General features: G+C 50.9%; 1 protein-coding gene across 1 annotated transcript in view; it reads right to left on the bottom strand.

Moving 5' to 3' along the window:
• Nucleotides 1-12,191, bottom strand: part of PAX5 (paired box 5) — a 178,972-nt gene that overhangs the window by 37,330 nt on the left and 129,451 nt on the right. The window contains exon 8 of the mRNA XM_007127531.1: nt 4,589-4,690. Within this exon, the coding sequence (XP_007127593.1) occupies nt 4,589-4,690 (102 nt within the window). The remainder of the gene's footprint in view (nt 1-4,588; nt 4,691-12,191) is intronic.

Here is a 12,191-nt window from a genome sequence, read left to right as displayed (position 1 = left end):
CAGAACCGTAAGATGAGAAAATATCATTGTTTTAAGTCACTAGTTTGTGGTAACTCATCGCAGAAGCAAGGGGAAACTGACACATATTTGGTGATGGGGAAGGCCCCTCTGAGGAGGTGAAACCGCAGGGGTGAGAGGGAGCCAGGCAGGCTGGGCCAGTCGGCATGGGCAGCAGCAGAGGGGGCTGAGCGCGCTAAGCAGAGGAAACTGCCCGTGTGAGGGGAGCAGATGCCGTCATTCCTCCTGCTGGAATCCGGGGCCCTGTGCCTGCCCAGACGGCCTCACTGGCCTCAGGGGTCTGCTCCACCCTCACCCTCACCTCCCACTTCTTCAAGAAAGCCATCAGTTGATTGAGCAATTTAACTGAATGGCATCTAGAAGTGATGTACACCAATCCATGGCAAGTAGGGCGCCCAGGGCAGAGGAGCCTGCCAGGCTCCTTCTGGGGCCTCCCATCAAACAGCTGCTTGTCTGCTGCAGCCCAGGGAAGGCAAACACGACAGGATTTCCTGGCACTCTGGCCTGAAGCCCCCAAAGAGGAGTCCAGTAAAGGATACATGGGGGCGCCCAGGTTCGTCTCAAAGACAGTTGGTTACTTTGCTTCTTAGACTCACTGAAGCCAAAGGGCAGGGAAGGCCCCTTTCTTTCCCCCAGCCGAGAATTTTTAAGAGTTTCAAATGCCATGTCAATATCCGTTAGGTTGTGCAAATATCTTCAGGCGGGAATCAACTACTTATACTGCTCAAGACACTATGGAATCTTTGGTGCAAAACTTTTGGCATTTGATGAAGATAAAACCTGAAAACTGTCTCCACTCTGAGCTGATGTGATGTGCCGCACTTGCTTTAATCGACGAAGCGAAGGGCTACGCGGGGTTGGCAGAGCCACAGGAACTGAATCTACCAACGCTAGAGAAAACCAAGTAGCCCTGTTTTGCGGGTGTGAAAACACCCTGGAACCAGAAAGGGCAGACAACCCCTGATGGCGGAGTCAAATTCAAAATAAACAAGAGTCCAAGCCACCAAGCTGACAGTACGGAAAAATGTACTATTTTTCCAGGCCCCAAAGTTCAACTGCCCAAGTGTTCCCTGGACATGATCCCTCCTCAACTTGTCCTAAAAGCAGACCTTATCCATGGAAGCCTCCTTTATAAATGGAAGCGGGGGCAGCCAAATGTTTCCCAAAACCTAGGGTAGGAAAAACAGCTCAGAAGATTTCAGTTTCCCTCGGGATTCACTGCCAGGCGAGGAGGGAGGGCTGTTCCATATAGCGAAACAGACCGTCACTGTGTAACAGCCTCAGCGATACAAAAGCAGGATAAACGATTCTCCTAAAACCTTTCTCAGCTTGTTTCTCCAAACGCTGCCAACGTGCCCTTGGGGTTCTAGAAATGGTATCGCCTGCGGTCACAATTGAATGAATGCCTCCCAGATCCAGAAGCCCCAGGGGTTATGAATCAGAAATCTGAACAACTACAAAGTTGAAACCCTGAAACAGGTTGTGGTATATCCACATTCTAATCCCTAGAACCAGGGCACATTACATATATGACCAAAAAAAGTGGGGGGAGGGGTCCTTGTAGATGTGATTAAGTCAAGGATCTTGAAATGGGAAGATAACCCCACATTATCTGGGTGGGCCCTAAATACAGTCACATGTATCCTTACAAGAGAGAGCTTGAGGGAGACTTGATACACACACACACACACACACACACACACACACAGAAGTGATGTGAAGACGGGGCAGAGAGCTGCAGATTGGAACGATGCAGCCACAAGCCAAGGAACGCCAGGAGCCGCAAGAAGGTAGCAGAGGAAAGGAACGGGTCTTTCCCTGGGGCCTCTAGAGCGAGTACAGCCCTGCCCACACCTTGATTTTGGCCCAGTGATACCGATTTCAGCCTTCTGGGCTCCAGGAGGCTCCAGGACTGTGAGAGAAATTTCTCTATTGCTTTAAGCCACCGAGTTTGTGCTGATTTGTTAAAGCAGCCACAGGAAACTCATATGCGGGTCAATGTTAATTTTCCCTCCCTCCCGCCCTCAGCCAACACGCACAAAAAAGTACCTATTCCGTGTTATGGGCTATGAGGGGTGCAGAGGACGACTGAGGCAGAGGCCTGGCCTCACTGAGCTCACCTCCTGGTGGCAAAGCTAACTGGTCCACGTGGCATAACAAACAAATGTAAAGCACTGTCCCCAGGGCAGGGCTTCACCAGAGGCGTCAGGGGTGGTGATGCTTATGCTCAGACCTGGAGGGTGAAGCTGGATCCCAACAGGCTGAGGCAGGAGGTGGTCTAAGCCAGAGACACAGAATAAGGAGGGACGCTGACCGGTCTGAGAGGTCTGCTGGGGTCCAGCAAGCGGTCAGGGAGGGGGACGGGCTGGGAGAGTTGGCCAGAAAGGCAAGTTGAGGCCAGACTACGGTGATGCCTGAGTGACAGCCCCGGGACCTGCTCTGCTGAAAGGTGGGCCGTCTCTGCCGTGGGCCAACTCTGGGCAGTTCCAGCAAAGACCATGCATGCGGGCCAGCACTGCCCCATGAGGCCTTCCAAGAATGAGTTTGGGAATCATTTTGGAGACAGAGTCCCAGAGATGTGACGCTGGTTTGGACATTGAGGAACAGGAACTGAGGACCTGCCTGCTGAGCGTGGAGTCCCAGCCCTGATGCCGGGTCTGGCACTGAAGGAGGGCTGAGCTGCATGAGAAGAGAAGGAAAAAGGGGAGGAGGGAGACGTGGGGCTCCCCTGCCAAAATGCTTGTCTTCCTTCCTCCTCACCGTGCGCCCGCCCTCTCTGCAGAGTCCCAGGGGACCACACCACCCGGCTGGCCCCGTGGCTGCCCCTGTCCAGCTGCTGCCGGCAGGTTTGGTTAGACTGTACCCTTGTGCAGCCCTGTGATTCCTGCTGCCACTGTTAATGGGCATCGGTTCCCGCTGGGGGCTCTGCCAGGCCCCCAGCCGTTTGTATCCTGAGCCTGGTAATTAGAGCTGGAAGAATCCCAGGGGCTGGAGGGCAGGCTCTGTCTGGATAATCTCAGGAAAGTTCAGCTGCTCCTCTGAACTCGGCTTCTTTGGGGTTGGCAGCAGGGAGCCAGCAGGGCCAGCCGGGTGGCGTCTGCTTCACCTGCCGATGTGCTCTCGGGACAGGGCCCGGGGCTGCCGCCTCCCCCTCTGCTATCACTGAAAGCGTGCATTGACAGACTGAACGTACACGATGGCAGAGGACAGGAGTGCTGAACTGGAGGGCCAGAAGACCCAGATTCAAGATCTCCCACCACCAAGCTCTGCAGCCTTGGGCAGTTCCCTAACTTCTCTGAGTCTCAGTCTCCTTCTGACCCTCGGGACCCTGCCCACCTCACAAGGTTGTAACACCAAAGGGCTCCTGGGCAAGCACTCTGCACTTGACAAAGGGCCCCATAGACAGGAGGGGCCGTTACTGGATAGGCAGGATCCATCTCCTAAGGCTGCCCTAACTTGCTGAGGGCTGAGAGATGAGTGGGGGTGGACTGGGGGGCTTGTGTCCCACCGCCTCCGCTTGCCCTGAGCATGGTGTCTCCCTGTGCTCTGCCACGGCCCATCCTGGTGGCAGAAAAGGCAAAGGCTTTGCAGGCGTGAACCCGGCAGGCCTCCCCAGCATTGGCAAGGCCCCGGGCAAGAGTACACACGGAGGTCATTTTCCATATGTCTCATATTGAAAAGTCATAAATCAAGCTAACAAGCCGTTAAATGAAATATGCCCTGTCCTCCTACCTTGTTAAATACATCTTCGTAATAACCTGGAAGGCCAGGAGCGAATTCAGAATTCTGGGACTCCTTGGCACCTGTGCTGGGCTCTGGCTGCGTGGGGAAAGCCCACCTGAGCTCTGGTCTGCCTTCCTTTCCCATGCCCAGCCCACTGATCCTCACCCCGGCCTCGAACACAGATGTGGACGCCCAGCCTTCACGTCCAGGCTCTATCCACACCGTCCAAGAAGAGTCTGTCCTCAGGCCCTGGGGTGTACGCGTCTGTGACGTGGGCGGGGAGGAGGCTGGAAGAGGCTTAGGGCTGTTTGGGCAGGACCCCTGGGTGGGCTAGAAGGAGGGGTATGGGCACCAGATGGGCACGTCCCCTTGGCCTGCAGACTCCCCAGTCCACGGGTGGGGGGACACTGCGCCCCTGCAGTGTGGAGGAGGCTCCAGAGCAGGGGCCCTCCTGCCTGGTCTAAGGGTGGTTCACACTGGGTCACGGCTTCTAGTCGTGGCTCTGCCTCCTGCTTGATGGGTGACTTAGGCACGTCCCAGCCCCTCTCTGACCTTCGGCCAGGTCCCGTCCCCCTCCGTGTTCAGGCTCCCTGTGTAGCCAGTGAGGGGTTTTTGAGCGACAGTCAAGGGCCCCCCCTCTCTCTGATGTTCTCCCAGGTGCTGCCGCTGGCTGGTCCAGCCCCACTGCCAACCCAGCTGCAGAGAAAGAGGCCGAGAGTGCAGACCTCTGCCTCATTTATTCAGGTCCACTTCTCGGAAGCAGAGAGGTCATCTGGGCTGTTTGCGGGGATGCCCCTCGGAACCCCGAACGTCGCCTGCTACAGAGACGCAGACAGTGCAAACTCACCAGGCACCATCCCTGTCAGTGTCGGCGCTGAGTAGCTGCCCTGTCCGGCGGGGGGGACATGCGGAGGGTACCCGGGGAGGGTCGTGCTCGCCAAGTCGCGGCCTGAGGAATCAAAGCAACAAATCACAGGGTGAGCATCTCCACGGCCAGCTGCTCATGTCCACAGCTCCCTGGACATCTGCACATTTGTCACGTCTGGATGCTTAACACCAATGTGCCCCCAGTCCACGTGCATGTGCGCGCACGCACGCACACGCACGCACACGCACACGCACGCGCACGCACGCACACGCACACGCACACACACGCACACGCGCGCACACACACACACACACACACACACACACATGCTTACCACCCCTCCAGCCGCCCAGGCTCCACTCAGCAGGAAGCAGGGATGGCTCTGCCACATCCCTGGGAAACTGGAGCTCTAAGCAGCTCTCCTTGCCCTCTACTCCCCAAACAGGGCTTGGACTTCTCCATCCTACACCTTTTCTTCTGCTGTGCCCTCTGCAGACGGCCCAACACCACCCACCTTCAACAACCAGCTCAACTGCCTCCCTCCTCCTCTTCCTCGACAGTGGGCGGGGCTCTGCCTGCCTCAGACCCGTATCTGGTCCTCACTGAACTTTTCCTCTTTGGGCCTAGAGCTTGTCATTCATTCAGTGATGGTGCAGGAAGCACCTCCTGACACCAGACACTGCTGTTCTGGACTCTGAGACATGGAGGTTACGGCCTCAGCCCTTGGGGGCAGACATCCAGTGGGCACATGTCCACCTCGTTGCAGGCTGTCAGCTCCTGAGGGCAGGGGCGACACCTCGTTCAGCACCCAGACCACCTGCCTCCACCACAGGGCTTAGCACCTATAGTAGGTCTTCATGAATAAATGTGTGAATGAATGCAGCAGCCAAGTGGTCTGGGTTCCAGGCCGTGTGGAAGAAAACCCCAAAGTGGTAGAACTCTGTAAGGGAAGTGCCACTGAGGTTTGCCGCTCAGGGAAAGAGCGGGGCTACAGCTCTTCAAACATTGCCAGTCACATGCATGTACCAAGGTGCTCACACACAAGACCAACAATCCAGACCCTGGGAGGTGGGACTGTTCAGTGATTACCTGCTGAGCTCTGAGGACAAGACCCTATCCTGGTGGGCGGAATTGGCAGTTGCCCCTAAAAGAAAGGGATGCCCCTGCTGTCAGCCAACCTGGGAAATGGGTGGGAAATCAGGTGGCCTTGGGATGAGGGAGGGAGAGAGGGCAGAACCTTGACCTCTTCTGGATGTGGACACTGAGGACCGGGAAGGGCAGAAGAGGTCCAGCGGTGTGGGGGACCAGCCCCTGACCCCGCAGAGCCAGGCTGGCGCCCAGGAGCCTCCCCTAGGGCCCAGGGGATGCTGCCAGCAGGACACAGGTAGACGACTTTGAGCTCCAGCACCGCTAGCAGGTGGCCCAAGAGGAGGGACCATCTCTGACCAATGCCCCCCAGAGAATCCAAGGCAGCGTGTGGTGTGAGCCTATAAATGGCCCCCCATATGAAAGAACAGCTCTTCTAGTGCCAGTCACTCAAAGACTGTCCAGCCAGCGCCCAGAGGCTGCCTCATTTCACAGGTTCTGCTTGTCTTCCAGACCCTTACAGAGCACAAGGCAGCTGCTCGACAGCAGGCCCCCTGCCCCCTCCCTCTGCACAGCACTTCCCTGGCTTTGGACTGGGCATCTGGCTTGTGACAAGCATGGACCATGTCTCTTCACACGCGGCATTGCTGCAGCGCAGCAGGTGCCCCAAGGTTTACCTCCGGGAGTCCTGATCGCCCCCCGAACTGCACATGACTCCCCATGAGAGCTGAGATCAGACAGAAAAGTGGGGTTGACAGAACTGACCACACCTACATGGTGATTTCAAGAGGCTTGCCCCTGCCCTGCCCCCCCGCATCCCCTCCCTCTTCTGACCCAGCAACCACAGCCCTCCACCGCAGCTCCTTTCTGCACAGAATCTAAGCTCCAGGATCAAGTCTTTGTACCCCAAGGCTGGAATGGCAGGGGCCTACAAACGTTTAAGTGAATGAAAGGTGTGGCCCTGCTAGAGAAGCAGGAACTCTCTGGGGGCCATAATACTCCCCTCCATCTGGGGTCAAGGGCTCGCAGAGCTCTTCTTGACCAACCCCTGTGCCATTTTGCAGACAGAAAAACTGAGACCCACGGCAGGGAGAGGGGAGCAACTGGGGTACGTCTGCCCATGTTTCCTAACATCAGCCCAGGAGCCACCTCTATCTTAAGCAGCATCCTGTTGGGGGTTGGGGGAGCACCCAGGCCCAACACAGTCTTCTCCACACTTGCTACAGAGATTTGGTGACCCAAGGGCCACTGAAAAGATGTCTCAGGAAGCAGAGTGAGCACAAGTGTCAGAATACTCGGTGCAAGATCGTGGTGCCAGGGGCCAGACTGTGAAACGTGTAGAGAGAGCGCAGGCTGGGGCTGTTCTAATGGCTTGGCTTCCCTACCAACCCGTGGAGCACCCACTCGGCCCCGGCCCCAGACTCAAACCACAAACACCCTGATGACAACAACAAACCACAAACGCTTACACAGAAATTGTAAACATCAGGCTCTGTTCTCAGTCTTTTTTTTTTTTTTTGCGGTACGCGGGCCTCTCACTGCTGTGGCCTCTCCCGTTGCGGAGCACAGGCTCCGGACACGTAGGCTCAGCGGCCATGGCTCACGGGTCCAGCCGCCCCGCGGCATGTGGGATCTTCCCGGACCGGGGCACGAACTCACATCCCCTGCATCGGCAGGCGGACTCCCAACCACTGCGCCACCAGGGAAGCCCTGTTCTCAGTCTTTTAAATCATTAACTCATTTAACCCTCAACAACCCTATGAGGTAAGGTACCGATACTTTCCCCACTTTATAGGATAATGAGATGGAGAAAGGTCAAGTAATTTGTCCAAGGTTCCACAGTAAGGGCCAGGGTCTGAACCCAAGCAATCCAGTGGCAAAGACCATGTGTTTAGCCAGTCCACTCCACTGCCTTGCACAGGTACCTGGCTGTGCTTCTGTCCACCTGACTCTCAGCTGGGACAGCAGGCTGAGCCCTGCCTTCAGGCCACAGTGTCACCATGGTTTACTGGCTCCCTCATGCAGAAGGAAATTCAACTACACAGTTTTTGTGATATACGTGTTGAGGTGGGAGCCAGGACCACATCAGCAGGAGGCCAGATCTGCCTCCTGAAAGATGCAGGCATTATCCTGATAGGAGGCTGCCTGGTGCAGGGGGCTCCTGGGGCCAAGCCCCATGAGGTCCACACCCCACCTGTCTGCCTGAGATGGATAAGAGGCTCCTGAGAAGGGAAGGGACTTGCCCACGACACTCTACTGATTTGAGGTAAGGCTGGGACTGGAATCCAGCTCTTCTGTCTCCTGGGATTTGGTTCTTTCTTCAACAGGGGCTGTTCTTTTGGTCACATCTGAACCTCAACGGTTTCTGCCACTGTTACATACGCTTTAAAACCCTGATCCCAAAAGCAGAAATGCAGTGCCTCACCAAAGCACTCAACTCAGGAAGCTAGATAAAAAAGCAATAAAATGAACCTAAGGAAAGGAGGAGGAAGGAATCGATAAAGAAAAGCAGAAAACAATGAATTAAGAACCAGAAAAGCAGACACAATAATAAATATACACAATAATAAATAATAAATACAACCAAGAGTTGTTTTTTGAAAAGACCAATAAGATAGACAAACCTAGGGCAAGATTCAAAAAAGAAGAAACAAATATCAAGATAAGGAATGAGGAGAAGATACAACCAGAGATATGGAAGAGATGCTATTTTAAAAACATAAGAAAATGCGTGGATGCTCTATGCTATTAAATGTGGAAATCTCGTCAAAAGGCACAACAGTCTAGGAAAACATGAATTAGCAAAAGTAACTCAAGAAGAGGTAGAAAATATGAACAGCCCAATCGTCTTAGAAAAAATAGAAAAAGTTGTTTAAAATTATTTCTAAAAATAAGGTGCCTCACCCATTTAGCTTCTTGGGCAAGTTTGTTTTTGTTTTTGGCAAGTTCTTTTAAACCTTCAAGGAACACATACTTCTATTATTAAGCTGATCCGGGATACATAAAACTAAGAAAATCTTCATTTTGCCAAGCTAGCAAAATGATCCTGATTTAAAAATTGAACAAAGGTGCACAGAAATGAAAATTAATGGCTAGTCTCACAATTTATTAATATGCATGCAAAAAAACCCTACTATCTCACTGATGAAGCAACATATAGAGAGAATAGTACACCATGACCAAGTAAGGTTTATTCCAGGTATGCCAGGGTGCTTCAATATTAAAGCATTCATTGGGAATTCATATTAATATATCAAAAGAGGAAAACCATAAGATTATATCAAAGCTGTGGAGAAGGCATTGGCTAAAATTAAAGAACACTTACAGCTCGATAATAAAAAGACAAACAACTCAGTGTAAAAATGGGCAAAGGATCTGAATACACATTCATCTAAAGAAGATATACAAAAATGGCCAATTCGCTATCAGGGAAATGCAAATCAAAACCACAATGAAACACCACTTCATACCCATTAGAATGGCTATAACCAAAAAGACAGATTTTGACAGCATTGGGAAAGATGTTGAAAATTGGAACCCTTGTACACTGCTGGTGGGAATATAAAATGGTGCAGCCACTTTAGAAAAGTCTGGAAGTTCCTCAAAAAGTTAAACATAGAGTTACCATGTGACCCAGTAGTTCAATCCAAGAGAAACAAAAACATATGTCCACACAAAACATGTACATGTATGCTGAAAGCAGCATTATTCATAGTAGCCAAAAAGTGGAAACAATTCGAACATCCATCAACTGATGAATGGATAAAGAAAATATGGTGTATCCATACAATGGAATATTTGGCAATAAAAAGGAATGAAGTACTGATACATGCTACAACATGGATGAACTTGAAATCATTATGCTAAGTGAAAGAAGCCAGCCACAAAAGACTACATATTGTATGATTCTATGATTATAAAATGTCCCAGAATAGGCAAATCTATGGAGACAAAAAGTAGATTAGTGGTTGCCTTAGTCTGGGGGTGGAAAATCGGGAGAAGGGAGGAACTGCTAATGGATATGAGGTCTTTTTTTTGGGGGGGGTGCAATGTTCTAAAATTGGTCATGGTGATGGTTGCATGACTTTGTGAGTGCACTAAAAATCATTGAATTGTACACCTCATATGGGTGCATTGTATGGTATGTGAAGTATATCTCAATAGCACTGTTATTTTTTATTCTTGCCATCTATCATCACCATCATCTTGAAAAAGAAAAAGTCATTTGACACCAAAAATGTAGGAAGGACATAATATTAACTGTTTCTGAAACCAAATAAAATTATCTTTAAGGAAAAAATATACCATAAAAGAAAAGATTGATAAATTGGATTACTTAATAAAACAGACCAAAAACCTCTTGCCTGGTAAAACCAAAATAAGCAAAGTCAAATGATAAATGGCGGACTGGAAGAAATTATTTGCAGCATATACCACAGATAAACGGCTACTATCCCGATATATCAAGAGCACGTAGAATCAAAGGGAAAAGAACAAAAGTCCCGTAGAAAAATTGGTAAAATTCGTGAACATAAAACTCACCAAAAAAAAAAAAAATATATATATATATGTAAAATGACAAACAAATTGAAAAGACGTTCAGTTTACTCATAATACTAGAAATGCAAATTAAATGCAAAATTGTACAACCCCATGTGGAGGGGGATTTGGCAACATCTAACAAAACTGCACAAGCGTTTACCCTTCCAACAAGCAATCTCACTTCTAGGGATTTACCCTGAACATACATACGCCTTCAGCAATACCCAAATGCATACACACAGGTTAGTCACTGCAGCACTATTTGTAACTACAAAGTACTGGAAACGATCTAAAGGCCCAAGCCTAGAGAACCGGGTGAATAAACTGTGGTGCGCACACACACTGGGTTGCTGTGCAGCTGTGCAGAAGAACGAGGAGCCGGAGGGCTGCGCCTGGCACGGGTGATGGAAGCCAGGAACTGAACCCTGGTCTCCCCGCACCTTTGCAGCAGGTTGCTGTCCTCCACACAATCCCAGGTCAGAACCCTTAGGGAACTTCAAGTTCAGGTTCCAAATGACTAACTTTGGAAAACCACGGAGGGACGATGGTAGGGAAAGGACAAAAGTAGACTCTTGGCCCTGGAGGTGCGTGAGTTTGGAATGCTCAAAATACAAACGAGCGAAGGGGAGAGGGCGCAGGGCTGGCTTAGCCACAGCTGACACTGGTGGAGGAAGTGGCCTCTGGAGGCCAGACCCATCCCGAGGGAGGAGACGCTCAAGCCGGTGCAGAGGGTGTCAGGCTCCAGGGGGCACGAAGACACCTTCACCTGCTCAACTTTCATACAGGCCCCCAGTTGCCTCCAGAGCCAAATCTGGACTCCTGGGACTGGCAGGGGGCATGGAATTTGGAATCACACAGGTCTGGGTGCAAACTTAGCACCACCACTTCCCAGCTGTGTGACCTCTGGCAAGTAATACAGTCAGCTGAGCTTCAGTCTTCCTTTTGTAATCGGAAAAAGAGCGTATTTATTGGGAGCAAAACAATGTGGTGCTTGCTGTGACAGTGTTCAAACATGTCCACAAAACATGTCTTCTTTGCTAGCCTTCTCATAGAGGGAAGGGGTCTATGTCCCCTTGCCTTGAATCTGGGCCACTTTGGTGACTAGTCAACCAACAGAGCAACAACTTCCTTAGAGGTTCCTATGAGCCAGGCCCTGGGCCAGTACTTCACATGCCTTATCTCAGTCAACACTCACAACAACCCCAGAATGTGGGTGCTATTATTTTCCCCACTCTGCAGATGAGGAAATGAAGGCCTCAAGCAGTTGATGTGCCCAAGGTCGTACAGCTGATAATCATGATCGCTAACTTTTTTGCAGCACTTACTATATGCCAGGCACTGTTCTAACACTAGGCAGCATTTCAAACACTGTTCACTGTGTTTTGTAGATATTAACCCATTAAATCCTCAGAAACTCTGTAAGGTAAGTCCTACTATTATCCCCATTTTACAGATGTGGAACTAAAACCCAAAGAGGTTAGGTACCTGCCCAAGGTCTCACAGCTAGTAAGAAATGGAGCCATATCCAAATTTAGGCATTCTGGCACCAGATTCCTCACACTCCCCCAGTGCACTGGGCACTTGTCCTTTCCCTGCCCGTAAACTGGAGGTCCCCAGACAGAAAGAGCTGCTCACATCCCTCCCTTCCCTGCACTGGCCGGGCACACAGTAGGTGCTCAGAAAACGTCTGCCAAGGTGAAATTAATCAAAAGACATTGGTTCTCCGGTCTGAAAGAAACTTTGGTTCCCATCTCATCAACATCTCAGAAAGCCCTTCATCATGAACTCCACAAGATAACTAGGCCTGATTTATCTGTTTTTTTGCTTGGATGCAACTTTTTCTTTTTCATACAGGCCATTTCTAGGTAGGCTCTCTCTATGTACACTAATGGGGGGAAATCTGAATCCAATTAACTTCAAATTTAGCTCGTAATGAACTTATCTCATTTTGCTA

This window comes from Physeter macrocephalus, chromosome 9 (assembly GCF_002837175.3).
Source record: "Physeter macrocephalus isolate SW-GA chromosome 9, ASM283717v5, whole genome shotgun sequence".
In the NCBI taxonomy this organism is placed as follows: Eukaryota; Metazoa; Chordata; class Mammalia; order Artiodactyla; family Physeteridae; genus Physeter; species Physeter macrocephalus.
This window is presented reverse-complemented; position numbering and strand designations above follow the sequence as displayed.